Source organism: Sander vitreus, chromosome 21 (genome assembly GCF_031162955.1).
Source record: "Sander vitreus isolate 19-12246 chromosome 21, sanVit1, whole genome shotgun sequence".
NCBI lineage: Eukaryota > Metazoa > Chordata > Actinopteri > Perciformes > Percidae > Sander > Sander vitreus.
In genome coordinates this window covers 9,374,513-9,397,280 of record NC_135875.1, presented here as the reverse complement: position 1 = coordinate 9,397,280, position 22,768 = coordinate 9,374,513, and the positions used below count along the sequence as shown (strand labels likewise).

The 22,768-nt window shown below is 40.6% G+C and overlaps 4 protein-coding genes across 5 annotated transcripts in view; 1 reads left to right on the top strand and 3 right to left on the bottom strand.

Moving 5' to 3' along the window:
* Positions 1-88: 88 nt before the first annotated feature.
* uros (uroporphyrinogen III synthase) lies at positions 89-2,857 on the bottom strand. 2 transcript variants are annotated; one of them, XM_078279365.1, is made up of 10 exons: positions 2,812-2,857; positions 2,278-2,352; positions 2,069-2,152; positions 1,873-1,969; positions 1,598-1,672; positions 1,127-1,201; positions 941-1,024; positions 724-809; positions 545-643; positions 89-451 (listed from the first exon to the last, which is right to left on the bottom strand). In XM_078279365.1, the coding sequence occupies exons 2-10, from the start codon at positions 2,338-2,340 to the stop codon at positions 329-331; spliced, it is 786 nt and encodes a 261-aa protein (XP_078135491.1). In that variant the 5' UTR covers positions 2,341-2,352; positions 2,812-2,857; the 3' UTR covers positions 89-328. The 2 variants fall into 2 exon arrangements, with proteins under 2 accessions (XP_078135491.1, XP_078135492.1); XM_078279366.1 differs by lacking the exons at positions 941-1,024; positions 2,812-2,857 and having other exon boundaries at positions 2,278-2,765.
* Positions 2,858-3,213: 356 nt separating this feature from the next.
* Positions 3,214-5,256, top strand: bccip (BRCA2 and CDKN1A interacting protein). The gene is made up of 7 exons (XM_078279428.1): positions 3,214-3,389; positions 3,715-3,789; positions 3,899-3,979; positions 4,081-4,167; positions 4,265-4,452; positions 4,703-4,871; positions 5,053-5,256. The coding sequence occupies exons 1-7, from the start codon at positions 3,249-3,251 to the stop codon at positions 5,221-5,223; spliced, it is 912 nt and encodes a 303-aa protein (XP_078135554.1). The 5' UTR covers positions 3,214-3,248; the 3' UTR covers positions 5,224-5,256.
* A 1,461-nt stretch (positions 5,257-6,717) lies between these two features.
* On the bottom strand, positions 6,718-13,039 carry dhx32a (DEAH (Asp-Glu-Ala-His) box polypeptide 32a). Its single transcript, XM_078279427.1, has 11 exons — positions 12,539-13,039; positions 11,436-11,629; positions 10,823-11,195; positions 10,489-10,728; positions 10,313-10,406; positions 9,949-10,098; positions 9,046-9,237; positions 8,488-8,628; positions 7,981-8,171; positions 7,701-7,891; positions 6,718-7,433 (listed from the first exon to the last, which is right to left on the bottom strand). The coding sequence occupies exons 1-11, from the start codon at positions 12,797-12,799 to the stop codon at positions 7,235-7,237; spliced, it is 2,226 nt and encodes a 741-aa protein (XP_078135553.1). The 5' UTR covers positions 12,800-13,039; the 3' UTR covers positions 6,718-7,234.
* A 1,626-nt stretch (positions 13,040-14,665) lies between these two features.
* The window catches only part of adam12a (ADAM metallopeptidase domain 12a), a 68,130-nt gene continuing 60,027 nt past the window's right edge, over positions 14,666-22,768 (bottom strand). Inside the window, exons 18-23 of the mRNA XM_078279844.1 lie at positions 22,181-22,289; positions 21,739-21,874; positions 21,398-21,512; positions 19,992-20,234; positions 16,905-17,068; positions 14,666-16,397 (exon numbers count right to left, since the gene is read on the bottom strand). Coding sequence (XP_078135970.1) covers positions 16,328-16,397; positions 16,905-17,068; positions 19,992-20,234; positions 21,398-21,512; positions 21,739-21,874; positions 22,181-22,289 — 837 coding nt within the window. The 3' untranslated portion in view covers positions 14,666-16,327. The remainder of the gene's footprint in view (positions 16,398-16,904; positions 17,069-19,991; positions 20,235-21,397; positions 21,513-21,738; positions 21,875-22,180; positions 22,290-22,768) is intronic.

Genomic DNA, 22,768 nt, shown 5'->3' with positions numbered 1-22,768 from the left:
CACACACACACACACACACACACACACACACACACACACACACACACACACACACACTGGTTTACAATGCCACTGACCAAACCTTCCATATGAGCACACTGACCCAATTTTATTTTCAAAATATAAATAGATTCACTTACATTTTTTATGGCAAAAAAGCTAATTACCAAGTTAGCTGACATACAAACAAAACTAGTACTGTAAAAGTAAAACAGACAAATGACAATACATAATAATAAAAATAATAAGTATACAGAATACACCAATCATACAGAATACACCAAGAAAGAAGATAAAGTGGATGGACTTAAGAGCTCTCTGAGGGTGGTTACTGTAGAGCTTTGGCTATCGCTGCAGCCAGGTGTTCAGCTGTTGGCTTTTCTGCAGTACAGCTGACACACAGGCCTTCTGCTGTCATTTCGTCTTGTGTAGTAGGCCCTATGGCTGCAAACTGAAAACAAAGTAGTTAAAGTGACTGTCAGAGGCACTGAAGTACTACAGATTCATGCATTATTTTATGTGTGTGCCTACGAGGAGAAGGTACCTTTATTTGTGTCAGCTGTTCACCTGACAGCCTCTGTACCATTTCTAGGCAAAACTTCACTCCCGATGGACTGAAGAAAGCTATGCTGGCTGGAGTGCCCTGTAAAAGGCACAGACAAATGAACAGTTGCTACATTTAGAAAAGCCTTCTCTAAAATAGCAGAAGGAGTGGAGTTTTACCTGCTCTATGAAATAGGTCTTTAGATTTTTCTCGAGATCTGGATGTTCAGCTGTTTGATAGACAGTCAGGGTCTCTAGGGGCACTCCTGGAAACAAAGAAACAGATCCCCACAGTGATAAAGGTAGCACAATTATTATTTTATAATTAGTGTAGCCCCAGTGGGACTTTTATCACCTTGAGTCTTAATCCTGAGGCACAATAGGGGAGAATGCTTACCATTTTCCCTTAAAGCCGTAGGCAAGACTTCTCTTTTGATTGAGCCACAGGGGAAAAAAAGTGGTGAAATATTTTTGTCCTCTCCTATGATGAGAATTAAGTATAAGGCCATATCAGCAACAACAATTGTAAATTTCCCAATAAACTGAACTGTGAAGAATGTGTGAGTATAAAGTCATATCGTACGTTCAATGATAAGACGTGATAGCACATCTGCTGTCCCTGTGTCCTCGCCCAAAGGGTTCAGACCCAGATTCTGTACTGTGCAGGAAAAAACACAGAAAGGATTGGGATTATATTATGAGATATGGACTGTCGATATCAGCAACATGTTACTGAATAATTACACAAATGAATGATTTAGTAAACTGTTTCAATTACTAAATACACAACAACAACAAAGAGATCAAGTGTCACTAAAGAAAGAAGGTGAAGCACACGTCAGGAAGATGCCGCACCTCGCAGTAAACTGTCACTTGTGTACAACCTATTTTCAAATGACTGAGGGTAGTGACATCACTTCACACACTTCCGTCAGCACCAGGTGCCTGCCACACTGTTATAGAATTAGTATTAACATAACAAGGGTTCATAAAAAGCACAATTTAAAAAATAAAAAAAACATTTAAAGAGTTTTCATATGTGACAATAACTCACCTAATGCAGCAGTTGCCTTCCCAACCACATATATGGACTTGGTGTTCCATTTGTCTTTCACAGAGCTGTTCCATTCTGAAATAATAATTAGGTAAAGGATAACATTTAATCAAGGAAATTGTTCCAAATCTTATTTAGCAGTCCAGCAACACAGTACACAGCATTGATAGACATTTAACCAAACACATGCTTCCAGGGGATTTATTAACGAGGTACAGGGTGCAAAAAATATTATTATTATTATTTTGAAATGAAGTTCCTTTGCATCCTCTCACCTTCCCTTCTTTCTTCTGCTTCTAAGCACATCTTTACAGCCTCCACTGCTCTTGGACTGGTAAATATAAGACCTCCATGTTTTTCTGGTTGGAAAAGCTGAAATAGGAAGACATCTTAAACAACAGATACAAAAAAAGTATAATATGTAAATGAATAAAATAAATACTAATCAAATAGTGTAACAATGGAATTTACCTTGTCTGACAAGGTGTTTAATGAGACAAATTTAAAAGACAGAACAGGAATTAGAGTTGCTTTATGCCCATGTGATGCCAGTTCCTGTGGAATCAAAATAATACATTTCTGTCAAAATTTGCTGTGAAATGCAAAGCAAAAAAAGTGGAGTGCTGTAATGACATACGCTGAAAATACATACACAACACTGTTAAAACAAGTGCATCTACCTTAATGTAAGGATCAGGTCCAGACTCTCCATCTCTTGGCTCTTTGAGAAGCAGTATGTGCATCTTGACAAATACCTTAAAAAACAGAACAAGCCAGGATAAAATATGAATGCTGCTATCGAAAATAAAGCCAAGTCAGAAACTTAAACTGCACTGAGGACAGAGGGTGTGAGCTACACCCTAAAACTGTCATTTGCAACCTGCTGATAACAGTACTGTTGAGTCACGATTGTTGGACTGTATATGAGAAAAAAATGGAAAGCAATAATGCCACACTTTATCGTTAAATGCATGTATTGTGTAACGTTATATAGCTAGCATTAGCTAAGACGTGGCATGTCTTCTGTGTTATTGTTTACTTTAGCAAGACATACTGAATGACAGTTTAGCTAGCTCGTAACCATCCCCCTAAAACATTTCCGTAATGCCTAGCTAGTAATAATAAGCGGCTAATTTATCTGGCTTGTATGGTACATTTATATGAATTACAACGGATAATCAAAAAAGACAAAATATTACACGTAATTCATGTACCTTTAGTCCCTACCGCTGAGTGCATGACAACTTTCAGCCACGGCCAAGAAGGGGGGAGTATAACATTGAATAGATGAGAAGGACCCACAATTGTTAAAGTTAATTGTATACAATTTTATTTATTCCAACAAATATAGAATCAATAGGTAAACTATATAATGTAACTTATCCCTATTTATAACGGAAAAATAGTAGTTTAGGCACATATATATGCAATTTATAAACTATCCCTTTTATCTAAAATGGTTTATTCCATTTTCGCGACGGGCGACAAGCCAACATTGTGGCTCTTGAAGGTTGCTACAGCAAATGGCAAGTCGTGTACAGTGGGAGCCATAATGGCGGCTTCAGACTTTCAGTTTCCTACCTCTCAGTGAACTGAACTTTAACCGTTGCCCCGCCCACTCAGTTGACACTCGTGTTGCCTGTTTGCAAGCATGGCTTCTTCTGCTAAGAGGAGAGCAGTAGGTTTGGGTGAAAATCCTGAGGAAAGTGACAACAGCTCCGATGAGAATCCGGAGAAGGATGATGATTCCGGGGAGGAGGACAGCGAGGATTCAGAGGAGGAGATTAATGAGGTAAACAACAAACAATTCTTTGAATGTGAATTCTGTGCATGGCCTAGTTAGCTAGTTAGCTAACGTAAACTCAGCTGTCGGCTAACCGTAACAGGAACCACATTAGCATCAACGTTACTCTTGCTGTCAGCCAGGATTGAAAAGCTTAGTATTACTCACCTAACCTGAGTGAAACTAAAATAACTTCTTTACTCAAAAAGTAACGTTACATGAAACACTAACGTTACTTGATTAATATAAAAAAGGACATTCATTAAAAACTTTCTACACAGGCAGGTTTCTGTTTTGTTAACTGCTCTCTGCTTTGTTATTATTTCGCTTTCAGGAGGTCATGGTTGACTTCGAAGCCCACACCATTTCAGTCAACGACTTTAATGGCGTCAAGAAACTCTTACAGCAGGTTTGAGACTATATTCGTCTTTTGCATCTAAATTATCATGTTCACATGTCATGTGTTGGGTGGAAGCGTGGCCTCACTGATGTCACTTAACTGATATGTTTGGATACAGCTCTTCCTGAAGGCTCATGTAAATACATCAGAGATGACAGACCTCATCATTCAACAGAATCATGTTGGAAGTGTCATCAAGGTGAGTTGCTCCTTAGTTTAACTCCATCTCAGATTTTGCAGGTGACTTTTCTGCAGTATTGGCTCTAACGTGTATTCACTTGTCCCTTCACTTTGCTCCAGCAAGCTGAGGTGCCAGAAGACAGCGATGATGACGACCCAGATGAAGTGTTTGGCTTCATCTCTATGCTCAACCTTACAGAGAGAAAGGTAACCCCACTGGCACCAACCTTACAGACTAATTGGCTACTGGGGGCTCTGATAATGGAGGAAATTAACATACGCGCTGTTATTTTGATGTTGGCAGGATGTGCAATGTGTAGAGGAAGTAAAGGAGCTGATCATGGATCAGTGTGAGAAGAATGCTACACACAGTGTGACGGAGCAGCTAGAGCAGATCTTCAATGACACCAGCAAACCTGTGGGGCTACTGCTGAGTGAGCGCTTCATCAATGTGCCCCCACAGATCGCCCTCCCACTGCACACACAACTCCAGTTAGTTCTTCTCTGTCTTAATTGAATACTTGACCTAATGGTGGTTCGTAGAGGGAAAAATAAAACTTTGAAGATAGGTTAACTTACTTTTAATGAATGCATTTAAGTTTGGAATAGCTGAAGGAGTATCTGTAGTATGTCTGGGGTTTGAATAAAAAAAAAAAAATCATCCTTGTTCAGGATCAAAACTAAATCAGTCTTTTGAAAGTGTTGTGCAGGCAAATAAACAGAATTTCTGTCTGTCCTTCAGGGAAGAAATAGCTGAAGCTCAGAGGACGAATAAGCCCAGTGGGAGGTGTCACTATTGTCTGATGATCAGCAAGACCTGCAAAGAAGCAAGCAAGAGTATTCCAGCCAGAGGAGGAGCTCCCAAAGACGAATACATGTTTATCAATGCAGAGGAGGAGTTTTTCTATGAGGTAAAGTCAAGTAAATGCAAGCAGAGTCTAAGATGCTAAATACATGTTTGATAATATAAGAAAGTGCCACACATACAGTATTTGGATAACACTTTTTTGTTCTTTAGATGTGAACTAGCCCCATATAGCTTGGTTAAAATTATCTGATTAGCTGAAACACATGTCTGTATTCTCCTTACAGCAAGCCATCATGAAGTTCCACTACTCCGTCCAGGAAGAGGCAGACTCCTGTTTGAGCGGCAGGTGGTCGTTTGACGATGTACCCATGAAGCCTTTCAGGACAGTGATGCTGATACCAGCAGACAGAATGCCTGCTATTATGGCCAAACTCAAAGAATTCCTAACTGTGTGAACTCCACAATAAATTTAAGGCACCCACACTGAAGACCTTCAGGCTCATGGAAATGCTTCAATATTCTCGTAAGAGACTGTGAAAGAAAATGTTTTGGTACTGTCAGCTACAATAGTGCCAGTATTATAAACCTGACATTTACATTTTTTTATAGTAATTTTAGAGATGCAGCTTTTACAAATTTCCTGGTCTACAATGCAAAAGAAAACCTCCACATACCCTGCTTATACTGCAGAAATATACAACTGTTATATTATGTGACTAAAAATAGAAACACAGCACTAGGTCATGTTTTATAAAAGGGTTTTGTTTATAACAAGATTATCAACCAAGACAGTTAAATGATAAATCGTGTGTTAATGACAACAGCTGATATGTGGGAGCTTGGAATCCAGTATCAGCAGATGGAGGGAGAGAAGGGTGCATTTGCCATTAAGTCAGATTACTGAATGGTAAAGCTCTATAAATGTACTGAGTTGATAGTACCACATTTCCCCTTAAAAGGAACACGCCGACTTATTGGGACTTTAGCTTATTCACCGTAACCCCCAGTGTTAGACAAGTCGATAGATACCCTTCTCATCTCCGTGCGTGCTGTAACGCTGTCTGACGCTCCCAGCATTAGCTTAGCCTAGCACAGATCATGCAGGTAACTGGTTCCAACTAGCCGACTGCTCCGAATAAGTGACAAAATAACGCAAACATGTTCCTATTTACATTTGTTGTGATTTGTATAGTCACAGGGTGTACAAATAAGGTCACATGAGACAGCCATATTCTAACCGTATACTAAGTGGGAACTACATTATCAGAAAGTGGAAGCACTGCTACTTGGGCGGAGTGTTTAGCGCAACAAACGAAAAGCACAGTTACTTCCGTCAACAAAACGAATGTGAATAGCTAGTTAGTAGCGAACGTGACTGGTGATCATGGCATTATTTGTACACCCTGTGACTATACAAATCACAACATGTAAATAGGAACATGTTTGCGTTATTTTGTCACTTATTCGGAGCAGTCGGCTAGTTGGAACCAGTTACCTGCATGATCTGTGCTAGGTTAAGCTAATGCTGGGGGCGTCAGACAGCGTTACAGCACGCACGGAGATGAGAAGGGTATCTATCGACTTGTCTAACTCTGGGGGTTACGGTGAATAAGCTGAAGTCCCAATAAGTCGGCGTGTTCCTTTAACATAACTTGGTAGAAAGCGGATTTTCACAAATTTGATCTTTGATTTTTGACGTGAAATGGAAAATGGAGTATACAATTTTCATTTGTGAAAACAGGAGCAGTAACTTGAATTGTTGTGCCAATGCACCATTCTACCGAGGATTTTCTAGCATTTCTGTAGATTTCTTGCCGATTAATAAATGCTTTATACATCTGCAGTCCTTGACAATCATTTGCTTTCTTAATCTGGCAGCATGTCAACTCGTTCATACATTTTAAAACCAGACCTTTACTTATCACAGTAACCTGATGAAAAAGGTCTGAAAAGGACAGCTTTGCATAAGAAACGAGGGAAAAGAAGTACTTTGTACTTCTCTAGCAGCTTGTACATGCATCAAATTGTTGGACCATCTCTTTGAATCTGAATCTTCCTGGTTCTGTGCACAGGTGGTGTGATGTGGTGTTTTCTTCTGCTTTTAAAGTACAGCAACAGACAACATCCATCTGCAACCCCTTTGCTGCTCATTCTAAAAATCAAATCTAAAAAGCCATCAGGATACTCACATTTCCAGACAGAGTGCTGAAGGGGAGAGCAGAGCAGGGATGTAGGTAAGAAACAAAACTTCAGATACAAGTACTCAGGAAAATACAGTAGATGTACTGGCACAAGGGAGCTGCAACTGTTGTACTGGACCCGGTTTATAAAGATCTTTATGATTTACTACATTTTGTGATGTGCTGTCATGACATGAGTCAGCCTTTGCTCATGTATGCGTGGCCATCAAAACAACTTAAGCAATGTAATAAGTTAATATCACAGTTTGCATTTTTGATTTTTAGATCATTGAATCACACATCTGTCATAAGTCTGCGGCAACACTGCACAGCTACTATTGGCATCGCTGCTGACTGCGATGGCTTTTTGTTTCCCGTCTTCACGTTTTCTGGATCCGTCTGGGTCCAACATTTCTTGCAGTATGTCTTTGCTTTCACTAGGGGGTAGATTGTAGAAGAAGTACAGCGGTGCCATTTGAATGTACCTAAAATGACAAACAGTATTTTTATATTTATAAAAAAAAAAAAAAAAAAAAAACAGACACCTCCTGGGGAGATTTTAAGAGGATTAAAAATATTTGACTTAAAATGGGGACCAAATGGCTCAGTTTTTACTGTAATAACAAAAACAATCAAAAACACGTTTGTCTTACCAGTGTAGTGCATGAAAACATAAGCCATGAGTACTCAATTCTAATCTGCTTGCAAGCATGACATTTCTGATAGTGAGCTGGAAAAAGGGGTCGACTTACACTTGAGGGGAAATTTCAGAGACAGTTCTCATGCAGTTGTTGTCTGACAGGGTGTACTCGTGGAAAACAACCCACTCTGGCAGACCCATCTTCTGTGACTGAGCCCCGTAGCTGGAGAGCGGGTGCACCTGGGCCATGTGCTTGTGTGTCAGAATGAAGTAGTTTCCTGATCCGTCTACGTCCCGAGCGATCTATGAATGGGACAGACAATGCGATCTTCAATACAGTTGAAATACTGGAGGCAAATTCATCAAAACTGACATGTAGTTTCCATATATACCTGCATGAAGAAGCCGGCCAGCAGAGCTCTTTTGATGTTGTGGGTGTTGGTCTTGGTTCCAAAGGAGGGCTCAGAGATGGGAAGCTCGATCCTGTTCAGAGTGTCGGTCAACTCGGATCTAATGGCCTCAGCTGTCTTCAGGGCGGAATAATCCAGGAAATAGTCCTGGCACCACTTTTCAGCGGTGAAGTCTAAAAAACCCATACAGTGAAATTGGTCAAACTCAAACACTGGGCAGCAGTATGTACCTCATGAAACTCATCTGTTCAAACTTGGACACTCTTTAATTTTTTAAATAATCTCTCTTAAAATAATCTCTCTAGTAATGATTTGTCTGTTTTTAATTCCTTGTAAAAAAAAAAAAGAAAAGAAATGTAAAGCACTTTCAAAGTACCTCAGTGTATGGATTGTCCTTTATGAATATACAGTGAAGTGAAGAACAGATTCAGAAACACTGCTGTGAGGATGATCAGAATAGATTGGTTCTGTTCACTAACTGGGTCTTACATTGTTCTCTCTGGCTTTGTTTGAAGGCATTGTAGATGTTTATGAGGGTGAAGTGATCGCCTTCAGGGTGCTGGAACTTTCTGTGACACTGGACTGCCTCGTGGGTCATGCCAGCAGGTGGCTCTGGGAAGCAGCTTGACGCTAAATGAATAAGAAACAAAAGAGGTCAACATCATTACATTACATGTCATTTAGCTGATGCTTTTATCCAAAGCGACTTACAATTGCTATATATGTCAGAGGTCACACGCCTCTGGAGCAACTAGGGGTTATGTGTCTTGCTCAGGGACACATTGGTTGATATATCGCAGTGGGAATTGAACCCAGGTCTCCCACACCAAAGGGATGTGTCATATCCACTGTGCCATCACCACATCACTGAGATAAGCCACTCTTACCACAGACCATCTGATTGTGGGTCTGAGAAAAATTGCAGCTTTGTACATCTGCAAATGAGCTATTCCAATGTCCACCTGGTAAATCTACAAACCAATCAAAGGATCTTGTTAGGAACAAATCTTATTCTGATTGGAAACCTAAGTTGGAACGCATACGTACCAGACAGCATCGCTGCGATCGTTAACATCTCACTCACACAGTCAAACTCGCAGGATGCCAGCAGGGCTTTGGCCATCTGAGGGTCCAGTGGGATTTCAGACATTATGATGCCAATCTCAGACAAGTTGCCATCATCATCCAAAGCTGCGAGGTAATCCAGCTCCTCCATCGCCTGCATGAGCCCCTCGGGATCTGCAACAAGAAATGAAACAGCATGAGTTTGAGTCACTCACTATATGTGGAATTTATGTTATAAATGTTGGGAATTCCCACTAGGAGGCTCCCAATGCTTTCCAGTGGTAGTATCTAAAAAGGACACCATGGTAGACACTAAAAACAAGACAGGCTGCACACATTTTCACCAATTTATGTGGTCGCAATAATTTTAAAGTTGCTCTTATCACATGAAATCTCTACACTTATTTGCTTTAAGCTGTACAAATTCCACATAGCTCTTACACAAGAAAACATTAAAATATATGCATATTAGGTCAAGTAACTTCCATGCCACATTCTGCAAGAATATGGAGATATTACAGTATAGTTGGCCTCTACTTCCTCTTCATTGTACTTGGTCTGATGCTGCCCTAACAAGACACATAAAATGGTTAATGAGCTGGCCTCTTTTAGCCTGTTCTGTTCATGTTAGGGGTGGTTAGAGCTCAGACAATAGTAGCAGGGTCCTGTCATGTCAGCTAAATCATGGCTGACTGGGCCCAAACAGCTACACAGAGCAAATTCATTCGTGCTTCCTCTAGCCAAAAAAAAACCCTCCCGCATACACCTCTGTGGCTCTGTTTTAGGGTGGGAGAGAGACGTCATCTGTGGGAACCAGTAACCTGGGAATAAAAAATACTTGTTCAATGATAACCATATGGAGTGTCCACTAGCAGGCTACGTCACCTGGTCTGTCGATGAAATCACACTGTCCAAGGCCGGCTATCTCCATCCTTTTTAGGAATAAGACTGTTGGTGTAATGTTGGACTCCAAGATCTGTGGGGAGTTCTCTGAAGGAAGCTGGCTGTCTTCTGGATATAGGCAGAAACATTTACCTATAAGAAATAAATGGAACTAAATTCAGTAAAAAAATAAAATAAGCTACTTATTTGTGGTTTTACATGAAGTTATTTGATTAACTTATTAGTCTTCCTCCAGCATTGTTACAGTCAACATACCTGGATGTTTTTACCAGTTGGACATGGAAAAACATAAGAAACATTTTTTTGACCTTTTAGTATTGTCCAGCTAGCAGACCGTCAGACATACCTGTTGGTCCAGACAGCCGCCTGCGTATGTCTGCCTGACATTGACTGATGGGTTGAAGTACTTCCGAGTTAGCTCTTATTCTTGGATTGTATACCTACAAAGTCCAAACCACATGCCAATTAATATCAGTTTATTACTCATTTAAGGCAAGTACGTTTTGTTGGAAAGAAATGTACCATCTTTTTTTGGACTCCTGTGTCAATGACAAAGTTCACAGACTTGGTGGCCCACCAAATATCCTCCCCCTGTTTGGTAGAGAGGAAAACCATCCTGGACCTCTTGGAGCCTGGTTGGTCAGTGAGGGCAGGCAGTGGCCCTCCTTGGCGTGGACACAGGACCACAGGCACCATCTGACCCAGCTCGGCTCCCAGCCTGGTGCCTTCTCTCTGGAGGATGCTGTGGGCACAATGAACCTCCTGCAGAAGTTATTACAAGCAAAGTAAATTTGTTAAACCAGTCTCATCTTTGGTCCAATAAAAGCACTCTTAAAAACATGCAACAATCGCTTACCTCAGCTGAGGCAAAAAACACAACCACATCTCCATCCTCTTTGGTTCGATGGATCTCCAGCACCAGTCTCAGCGCTGAGAAGAAGTAGTCTTTGTTGCCGCAGTTGCTGTGGACCGCCTCAGCAGGAGACGAGGCTTCCAGACTGATGAGCGGGATGCTGCCGTGGTGACTCAGCAGCTTGTCGGTCACGGGTGGGATAGCGAGGACCACCACTCTGAGCTCAGGCCTCTGCAGCAGGATGTCCTTTAGGAGACCCAGTAGTATGTCTGTGCTTACTGTCCTCTCGTGGGCCTGGTCGATGATAATGACCCCGAAGTGTTCCAGAAAAGGGTCTGACATCATTTCTCTCAGCAGCATATCATCAGTGCAGTACCTGAGTGATAAACGCCATGAGAGGGGTTAATAGTGGAGCTATTATAAAGCAAGACTATGTAACTATGTTGCTGAACAGCGACCATTAAGTGGCAACTTCAGAATAATAGCTTCTACATTTCATCCATGACGTGACTGAGGAAGACCGGCAAAGGAAAGATTAAGAGTGACAGAGATAGTTTGTGGGTGATAGAAAAGTGTCATTCAAGTGTGCGGCTGTTAAACAGCTCAGTGATCAGACCTCAGAACAGTGTCGGAAGAGCAGCAGGTCTCCAGAGGGATGGTGTAGCCCACTTCATGGCCTATATTGACATCCATTTCATCTGCCACGCGCAAGGCCAGATCTACAGCCTGCTGTCTGTTGGTCTGTGTGCACACAACCATGCCGTGCTGGTACTGGGCAGACAGACAGAACTCTGCACACCACTGAGGGATCTGAAAGACAATCACTAAATGTTGTTCACCTTTTACATTTCATTGTATGTCTTTAGTGGACAGTGCTTCAGATTTCTCTGTCAAACTATTTTCCACAACTCCTTTTCTATTTACGTAACCTCACTTTTCAGTGGCAAGCATCCTTTTCATGATTGTACCAACAGCTTTTGTTAAAGCACACAGCAAAACAAACAGTGACAGGAGATATCCTATGGTATTATCGCTAATAATGCAAAATTGCTTTGACAGCATGAGGTGGCTCCAGCGGATCAGGGCTTAGCAGCAGGAGGTGCCCTAACACCCCTGCTGGAGCCTTTGTGAAGCATAGCTGTCAGGCTGGAGCACAGTGACACAACAGTATCTGCAGATGGACAGCCTGTTCACACAAGCTCACATTTTCATTCATGTCAAAGTGAGAAAAAAATAAATAAATCAAATGAAAAATCCACAGCATCAAAACTATTTTAAAAGAGAGAAGTTGTTGCTGTTCAGTAGATAAACATGGCGATGCTTGGCAGAAAAACAACTTCACATTTAAATCAAATCAAGGGGAGCAGACGTCTCAAATTTGCTGTTGACTGAATAGGCTGGATTGAGCATGTAGCAATAAACTGCATGCAATTCATACAAATTTGTTTGGGTAATGCTTGGTATTTGGATCCAGACTGGAAGGAAGTGAAGATGTCCCTGAGCACTGAACAAGTTGGAAAAGTAAAGTAAGATGCACCATTATGTAACTCTAACGCCCCAAGGCCATGGAAATTGAAACATCTAATTCCCTTGGAAATGAATCCAAATTGAATGTGAATTTCTCTTTAGTAGCCTAAAAATCTCTCTGAAAACACATTTGCCATAGTTTTCATCCTAGCTTCTTTCCTTATTAGATATTCATATTATTGACAGTCTTACCTGTGTACTCCTCCCAGTCTTTGCTGTCCCAGACACAATAACCAGTTGGTTGTTTACCAGAGCATCTTTAAAGTCGCACCTGACCTTCCACACTGGCAGACTATTTCTCTCTTTTAGTAATTTGTAGTAACGGGAGGAAAAGGGCAATCCATCGAACTGATTTAACTCCAGATCATCTCCGAAGCCAAATGAATCTTCCGCAGGACATTCCTCACTTCCAGGACAAATGTTTGGCTCCGCTGAATTATTTTCATCCGACATGACACATATAGTTCTCAAACCGGACGAGAGCCCACAAAGGTTTTCCTACCACTCTAGCTAAGGGTCCATTTCGTTTCTGTCGGAAATATTTAAAAAAAACTATCAGTCTACCACATATTCTATGTTCGCGAACTTGGACGGATTATGTGAGAAATGAGCAAAATTCCTCCACTCGGTTTCTTAATTGCTAAAATTATATTTATTAAGCTGTTAAAAGTTTGCAGTTGTTCTGGCTGGGGCTGGCTGACGCACAGTGCGCACCGGCGCGTAATTTCTTCCCAGCGTGGCTTTCACACGTGTTTTGATTTGCACAGGGCGTCAGTGCCCATTGTCATAATCGCCTGATTATCCAAAAAAATAATCACATGTAAAGTGGCAAGGACTGTGACGGTAATGTCCCCAAATAGCATTCTAAAAATATGCTTAAAAACACCTTCATTTTCTAATCTAATGTTTTAAAGAATGCCTGTGTTTTGTTTTTGTTTTTTTAAACTAGGCTACCTATTAATTCATGTGCAGTAGGCCTAGTCTCTAGAGTAGGCCTATCCAGTAGGATGCAGTTGTGTGGAAGCTCATTAACGCCATTTAAACATAAATAAATACACAATTACTACATTCCTATAAATATGACATGATAGTATCTCAAAATTATAAAATATTATGTCAGATTTATAAAGGAAAGTAATAAAAACATAAATAAAACTCAAGAGGTGGATTCTTTTTTTTAATATGGGCTTTCGTAAAACCATAAGTAGTATTTTAATTGATGGCTTTTTCATTAGATGTGAAACACTTAATACTTGAACTCATTCAAACACTTGAGTTCAGCCATTCCCCTTCAACAGGCTGCAGCTTCTCCACAAGGGGGGGGCTGTTGGGTCATTATCACTCCCCTTCGACACATGTTGAATTGAATACATTTCTAAATATCAATGAAGACTGCTAAAGCTCTTAACCATCAAACAAGCCTTAATGCAACTCTACTGTAAAAATAAAGCTTACATGTCTGATAGTAGCATGGAATAAACATATATGTAAATGATGTCAATCGCACCCAAGTGTAGTTCAAATATTCAGCACTAAACACAGAATTTAGGCAACATACATGCCAATTTTTGTAAATCGTTTTTAGACTTTGCATCCCAGCCAACTCCTTTTTTGGGACAAATAAAATCTGTCTGCAGCTGCGACCTTGTAATTAGATGATGTTGGCTGAGGCAGTTTTCAGGAGCTTCTCATCTGTGTGTTATCATGTAGGCCTACTCTTTTTTGAACATCCTTTTAATCACACACGCACACGCACGCACGCACACACACACACACACACACACTTGACTATCAGGTCAGCACCAGGGAATATGTGCAACAGTCCCACACCTGAATTGATTGAAGCAGTATCTGTGTCCCTTACAAAGACTTGTAAAGTAAAAATGTCAAATTGTTTTTAGGCTCAGATTGTTGACATTAGCCTCAGATGTCAGTGTTAAATGGAACAAAAAGCTATTTGAAACCCTGAAAATAAAGACTGCTTTAACATGTTAAATTGCACTTATTACTGTATTCAGTATTCAAGCTCCTGGTTGCAGTTTGGCTCAAGCATAAACGAAATGCCAGAGGCTCTTTGATACAAATAAATTGTGGTTTTAAAATGTGATACAGTATGAAATCTGTCTTTGTATTCTTACAAAATAGGAAGTGTGAAGTTGTCATCGATTGTGTGCATATAGACTGTGTTCTATTTTAACATTTAAAAAAAAAAAGGAAATAATTGTTCCTCTCACATAATAGATCTTTCACATGACGCCAGTCTCCCTGAAAACATGCATAAAAAAAGCACAAAGATCATTAACAAAAAGTATTTGAAAAACTGTTTTACTAATACTGCACGGGTGTTCAAAATACAATGACCAGACACAGACACTTTTTTCTTTACATATGATGTATCAAACAATCATTATAAAAAAAACATTCTCCATGGAAATGTGTTCACCTGTAACACAACATACAAGGAACATATGGACATAACTTACAGTCCGGTGACAGGACTCAAATACTGTCTATTATATTGGACATATAGCATAGCATTGAAAAAGCAAAATAAACAAAGCACTGAATGTAAAACTAGTGCATTATTAAAAAGATAACAGTATCAAAAGTAACAAAAGTCCAAAGTCAGTTTTCAGCCTAAATATTTGTGAACAAGAGCTGTGCTTAAAGGAAAAGTTGCTCAGTGTGAATGTATATATGCTGCATTGCAATCCAGTAAAACAATAATTCAGCAAAAATAATAAAACACTGTTCAGTAATTACCACAAATACAATTAATGTAGGCGTGTGTATCTGGCATGTATACTGGCTTTAAAAAAACCATCTCAACAGCCAAATAAAAAATGTTTTGGTTGAAACTTCATGTCAGTGGCAGAGAGAGATCTAGAAATCTGTCCTTGTCAAGTGACAGAAAGAAATGTTAAAAATCCACACATGAACACTGTAGCCAGACACTGGCTGTTTACATGTGAGTGCCTCCATGACGCCTGTGTGGAAAGTCCTTAGTGATTCTGTGATTTCATCATAGAGTTTCACACAGAGTCCTCGGTGTAGACAGGCACACAGGGAAATACTCAAAAACACACACGACCTTTAGCAGAGTGCTATTTCAGAGACGTTTACTCTCTCTGACGAATGAATGCTTCCTTGCTCTCAGCTCATTTTAGATCCATGTTCAGTTCATACCTCAGTACCCATATCCCTCAAGTGAGCCTTTTGGGTCTTGTTAATGAAAAGGAAATGGCAAATCAGTGACATTTCACAAATTGACTTGTTACCTGTCCGAAATATAAACGCAGAGGAAACAGACCTGAATTTCAGCGGTCTGTGAAAAAAACAGCTCCTCTTCCCCAATTGCAGAACACATTGCAGAACTGTTGCAGTAATACCACTTTTGCTTTTTCTGTAGTTGTTTCAAGCCTCATCAGATTGGCTCAAAGGTGCTACAGAGAGCATTACCCTTCAAGAAAAATGAACTACGTGTTGTCTGTTCTCATCTGTCATTGCACAATACTCCTTTTCAACTCTTCCTGTAGTATACGAACAAAACCATCATGTGAAGGGTTCCCTTCTTTAAAACACAATTCATAAAAACATTTCTGCAATTAGAATGTCACAGATTGGCTTTATTTTTTCTTTATTTTTTTAATCTCCCTTCACTGTCCTTGATAAAGACCAGTTGATGATAAATAACAAATTGTGAAAGTGATGCAAAGGACAAATTTAAGCTTCTAAGTTGCAACCGTGTAGTAAAAGTGTCTGGCACAGTGCACTGCGTGGCAATAAATACAGAATATAAATACTTTACATGTACCTGAGCACAGACTCGTAGCACCAGTTAGGGACAGAGCACCAAAGGGACACGGCAAGATCTCCTGATACAAAACTCAGAGGAGCCGCCTTCTTTTTAAGGTTTTCAGAGTTTTTATAGTGCAAATTCTTTAGTGTATTATCACAACATTGTCCCATCTGGCCAAAGTCTCAGCTGCTGTATTTCACGTTGGCGATTATGCAAGGCTTTGGTAGTGTTGGAGGTTGCTTGGGACTGGGTCTACAGGAGGGAGAAAAGTAATATGTAAAAAATATACAATTACTCTCAGTAAGTGATACCAGCTTCAGTAGGGTAAAAGAAAATATATTGTAGCATAGTATCACAATATGTTTCATGGCAATACTGTATCGATACACGGACGCCAAGTATCAATCTTTTTTTATATAAATTTCACATTTAACCTTTTGGTACTACATTAGATTAATAAGTCCACTCATTCAGTCCACTTGATGGAAAATTTAAGTGAGATGAACAAACCAGATACATTGTTTTTTTGTTGTTGGACAAAACAGATGTTGACAAAGTTTTGCTTTGGGGACATAATTTGAAGTTGGAAAAAAAGGTAATGGAAATGCAATATATCGCAGAATATTGCAATATGTTTAAAATCACAATAATATTGCGTTGTGACATAAGTATCGTGATAATATTGTATCATGGGGCCTCTGGTGATTCCCACCCCTACAGCGTTGTTTTTAAATATATCTGGCAGAGGTTGGAACTCACCTGTTGGGGTGTGGTACAGGGCGCACAGGTCTGGCTACGCCAGGTAATGGTGTAGGGCCGCAAACAGAAGAAGGCCCCTGGACTACAGAGGGACTTCCAACCAGACGAGAGCTCCTTGGATCAGCAGGAAGGGGTTTCTGAGGAGGACTGGGCTTCTCCAACTCCTGACAAAGAAGACATGCATGAAAATAATAACTGAGAATCTCCAGCAGGTGGCACTCACAGCTCAGGCCTGCTTGTCTGTGTTTTCCTCTTTCAGACATCAGGGCAGCCCTGCCCATGCAACTTGCCATGAGAGGAAGTGTCATGTGGTTTTAATCTTCCCTAGAAGACTGAGATCATGATGAAGTCCTGCTACCTAGCCCCCATCTGGTCTCCATTCACTTCCTCCTCTTCTCCTTGGTTGAAGAGAAGCCTCCTCAAACATCACAAAGTAAAGGAGCCAAACAACTGAACCTCAGACCCCACTCGCCCATACAATCAGGTCTGCAGACTCAAAAAAGTCAAATTTGACACCCAAATTAAAGCTGTATGCTGTCAGTGAAGTCTCTTATGCAGTGTCTCTTCTTTGCATCCATAAGGTCAAGTACTGCTACCAAGTCATCGCATTGACAGCCAGATATTAAAAACATATCAGAACAGTACTATTGGTAGTAAAGTGAAATGCAGGTAAATGAAAATAGCATGTGTGATAAGATGATTAATAGGCACAACATGTTACTTAGAAAAACTAAACCCACATCTCACAAAGTCAAAAAGCCTACATCAGGTGAAGCTCTCCCATTGGACAGCGCTAACATGTCCCCAGCAGAGAGCTTTCTCTGTGGGAGGAAAGAAAGGCTTTGTCAACGTCTCGGAGCTGCCAAACAGCTGCTAAAGATACTGTCGGTGAAGTCTGCTGCCAACAGGCATCACTTTCAGTTTCACACTTGACATTAAATAGGAGCAGCTGAGAAGGAAAATCTACTTCCTGAAGTCAAAACAGTGCCAAGAGCTGCTGCACTTCACCTGTTATACAGGTGCACGACAGCCAAGAAGCTTTGTAAAACTAAATGGAGTTTTTTTTTATTTTTTTATTAAATGGCTCTGGAAAGTGCATATTCTGAAGCAAAGCACCTAATATATATTTTTTTAGAAAACAATTTTCACAGATGAAAGTGTTCTGTTAAAGTGTTACCATGACTATGAATGAGCACTATCCCTGATAAATAGTGTGAAAAATAAGTACAGTAATAGAACATTTTGAAAACACATCTATCAGTGAATACTGAAGGAGAGTATTTTATGTGAGGCTCTTTATGTAATGCTGATATATTCCATCATATGCTGTCATAACATTTATTAGCTCCAAAACTGTTGATGTGTTTTAAAGCCAGACCTCCTCTGTGACCCCTCCAGTAATCTGGACAAGACTGGAATTATAAATGTCATTATCTGTTTAACACATCTCTAATTGACACTGGTGTGGCATAGTTTTGACCTCAGCTCCCCCGTGGTGTCATTTTGACTGTCCTTTGGCTTTTTTACAGTCAACTCAGGACTTGTTTCTGGCTTCTTTTTTTTTTTTTACGTATTTGCTAATTTGCACTTTCTTTTAGAGCTGAAACTAAGGCCACGTCCACACATACCAAAACAATCTTTTTTTTTTTTTAACCCGTCATCCCTGGATTCGTTTCAAGAATAGTTATGTCCAGACGGATCCACTTGTAAATGACTCAACACGCTACTTCATATTCCAGGCCTATAGGCGCCGCTGCTTCTGCTACAGAAATTCACCAAAACACGGAGAAGAGCATAGTTCACTTCCCATCATAACATGACTAGCTAGACTAACGTTCTCTTAATACATCCATGAACTAGCTATAATAACGTTCACCACTCCTCATTTTATAAAGGCCGCCGCAAGAAAACGTGTCTTTGTTTACATTGTATAATGTGCTGTTGGATTGCTTTTTATTTTGCAATTCTGTCTGCCATCGGACATGATTGCAGCGCGCTAGCTGGCAGAGCTAACGTTAGCGCGCTAACGTTAGCTCTGCTACCTAACATCGGCAGTCAAACAAACAAACAACAAAAAAGTGCGTTTTCAGGCAGTGCGTTTACTGGATCCGTGTGGACGACGGGCCCAAACGATGCAAAATGTGCTTTTGCATCAAAAAGCGTCTCTGTGTGGATGGCCCCTAATTCATTTTTTCATGGGTGATTCATCTCATCTAAAAAGGTCTAATGTTAAAAGTGGTCATCACAATTACCCAAAGTGACATCTTCAGATTACTTGTTCCTTGTTCACTCCAAAACCAAAAGGTATTCAATTTACAATGACATAAAACAGAAAAAAAACAGCACATCCACACATTTAAAAGCTGGAACCAGCGAATGCAGTTTCTGCTTGTAAAAAAATCACTTTAAAAACTGTAATGATTAAACTAATTAAATGAACTGATTAAACGACTTGTTCCCTCAAGCCTCCCTTTGTCTTTTGATGACTTTGTCTTTCTGTCTTTTTGATCCTCTCTGCCTCCCTTGTCTACAGTGCAAAAGTCAAACCAGATTAAAGCAAATAACAGTCTTTGAGAATCACTGAGTGAGAGGGATTTAACACCAGGATCTTCTGGCTTTCTCTTCCCCTCAACTTTGACAGCCAGCAATGTCATAACTAAACTCCATGGAATACCAGTGGCAGCAAATTTACCACCCTGTGATATTTGGACATACTTGCTCACTCCAGTTGCCATTTCATCTTCTCTGTCTCCCCCTCTGCAAGTCTGGCTCCATTTCCATTATTTATGTGGTGGTTTGTATTGTAGAATTGAAGCCTAGCTTGGATGACGCTACCTCCCTGGTTAACCTCGTTATTTTATGACACTGTGCATAACTGTCAACACGCATATACTTTAATAGGACACAAAAGAACCATGAAAACGCTCGACATCATGACACCCGTCTATAGGTGCAGTGAACAACATCATTTTTTGTATTATGGGCTGTAATAGTGAGTAAAAGCTCCCATGACCAAGCTGAGAAATTACAGTGAGTAACATCATCAAATAAAATGTTTCCAACTGAGGGAACAGGGAACTTACTCACCATGACCATCCTGCAAGAGTTATGGTGTGACGCACTGCGAAACGATGCCCCCCTTGGTACAACATGGATGTGAGGAGGAGGCAGCGGGGGTCTCGGCAGCCCGGGGCCAGGGGAGAGGGATAGGGTGAAAGAAAGAGGGACAGGGTGACTGAGGTGAACCGGAGGGCACTGGGGCAGTCTGTGTAGGCTGTGGGAGGGGTAGGGGGCTGGTGGTAGCACCGCCTTTGGTCCCCGGTGAGGAGGCTGCAGAAAGATGAAAGACAGAACCAGAAGAGTCAAGGGTATGCACTGTTTAAAAGATAAACCGTCTGCTTCCTATTAGAAACAGTCATGTTAACCTCCTCCTCTTTTTCTGCTGTTCTTCCTGATGCTGTCAACGATGTATAAATCAAACGCTCCCACTTGCCTGCCCACTATTCCCCTTAACTCCTCTTCAGGTAAGCTATCAAAGGGAAAAACCAATACTGTGCCATAAGCACCCGCGTGGCCTCATTCAAAGGTGGACACAGCTAAAAGAGCCCACACACACTCCCGTTGAGACAGATCAGACATAGAATAGAGCCAAAATATGAGTCTGCCTAGTATTAAGACCTGGCCACATGTGCACAATTTAAAAACACACAATGTAACACATACAAAAGCACGCACACATGCGCTCATGTGGTGGTTTAACACAGCCTGGGACAACTGGAAAATGACCTCACCTGCACTGTGCTTACATCAAACAGCCTTACATCCTTTCTCCTCTTACAGTTGACCCCAAATGAAAACCACATGCTCCTAACTAAAACACCAATCTCATGGTAATGCACAACAGCTTGACTCACTCGTGTGCCACCCTGCTGCACAAATGTCAATTCTGACACAGCTCCTCTTATTTCAGCACCCTTAACTCAATCGATCACAGGTCTCTTCCCATTACAAGGCACGTCACAGCAGTAATGGAGTAGTTAAGGCATAAAGTGATGTAGACACACAAGTCATTGCAGCAAAAAAATCCTGCTCGGTCTTACAATTATGTGTTACAGATAGACTTTATATCTCAAGGACGTAAGCTGCCGCATCAACATTCTTCGTGTAAAAAATGCGCAGATAAATCAATTTCTCTCTTAACAGGCAGCTGTTAACGACAAGACATGTATTCAAGTGCTGTAAACACACTGCTCGCCACATACTCCACTATCACTACCTCCTCACCATGTCCACATAGAGAGGGATGTTTTAATTGGATTTGAATGAGCTGCCATTTGTGTGAAAACATGTCAATCCTTCAGAAAATGATTTGTGCTAATGTGAGAGCTGCAGCATTCCAGGAAGAATATTACTAAAAAAAAGTCCCTCTGCAAACGATGCCTATCTGTTGTTTGTAATGGGCCTGTCAAGCTCAAGAAGTATGATTTAGTGACCTTGAAGATGGTGGCACTGTGTGGCAGAGGCGGGGCCGGTCGAGATGGAGACGTCGTGCTTAATGACCGAGGCTGGTTGGGAGTGGATGGTCCACTGATTGCAGCGTTTACTGATCTGGAATTTAAAGAGGAAATGATATATCTCTAATAAAACACTTTATTATATTTATCATATGTCAGTTACAATGGTAATGTATATTCAAATTATGAAATCAAAACTTATTATACTCAGCAATTTTCTTCACAGTGTGACCAATTATTAAAATGTTCCCACTCAGCTGCATCATGATAAAATGAAATGTTAAAATGATAATGGCAATTATGAGGTTAAAAAAAAGCACCTGTGCTTCTCAATTAGGTTCTTTTTACTTATGAAGAGCAGACCCAGCACTGTTTTTCTCTTGATGAAGATGATCAGAGCAGCTCCCAGGACAGTAAGGAGAGCCACCAGGATGCCCACTGTCAGATTCAGACTGTCTGCTCAGAAACACACATGGAAACAATAGGTAGGTTTAAAAGACAAAAGTCTTCTAGTACTGAACATGAAAGCCAGACTGCAGCTGTCAACATTTCTGCAGACTTCAATCGATTTTTTATGTAGTAATTCTCAGCAAATTTGATGCATTCTAAGGTTTCTTTAAAGCTTTTAACACTGGTATTTCCTACCACAAAACAAAAGTTTTGTGGAGAAAATCATAGTTTTAGGACTTGTTGTCATTTATATATTACTGTTGAAATGCTCATACATTCCATTCCTAAGACCTATAACATAACATGACTTACTTGCTAATCTGATGGGACCACTGTCCACACTCCCTCCAAAACCTGCCTTGTCACAGAAGGGAGGTGCCCAATGAGCCTCGCAGTGACAGTTCTTGTTGTTGTTGCACACCTGCAGTATATTAAAATGACAATTAACTGTTAGATGAGCCAGAAATGCTGTCGTGAGCTTGTCTTTTTCATGCTACTCTTGACTATTTGCCTAACACTACAGTCCTTTAATAGCTCTCATTGGGCTACAGTGCAAACAATTCAGCGTTTAATGATACAAATCAGAGACAAGCTGCAAGCCCTCACATTCTGGAATTTGGAATCAGTGAATGTTTGGGATTTTTATAAAAATTTTCTGTCTGAGTTTTTTCACCACTAGACACCACAGTCAACACTTATGATGCAGATGCTCTCTGTGCTGCATGGAGTAAGACAAAGTAAACCACCAGCCAGCACTCCTAGGTTCCACATGGCAAAGATGTCTGGTATAAAAACTAGAGCAGACATTTTGCCTTATACCACATTCTTCTCTCTCTCTCTCTCTCTCTCTCTCTCTCTCTCTCTCTCTCTCTCTCTCTCTCTCTCTCTCAGAGGATTCTC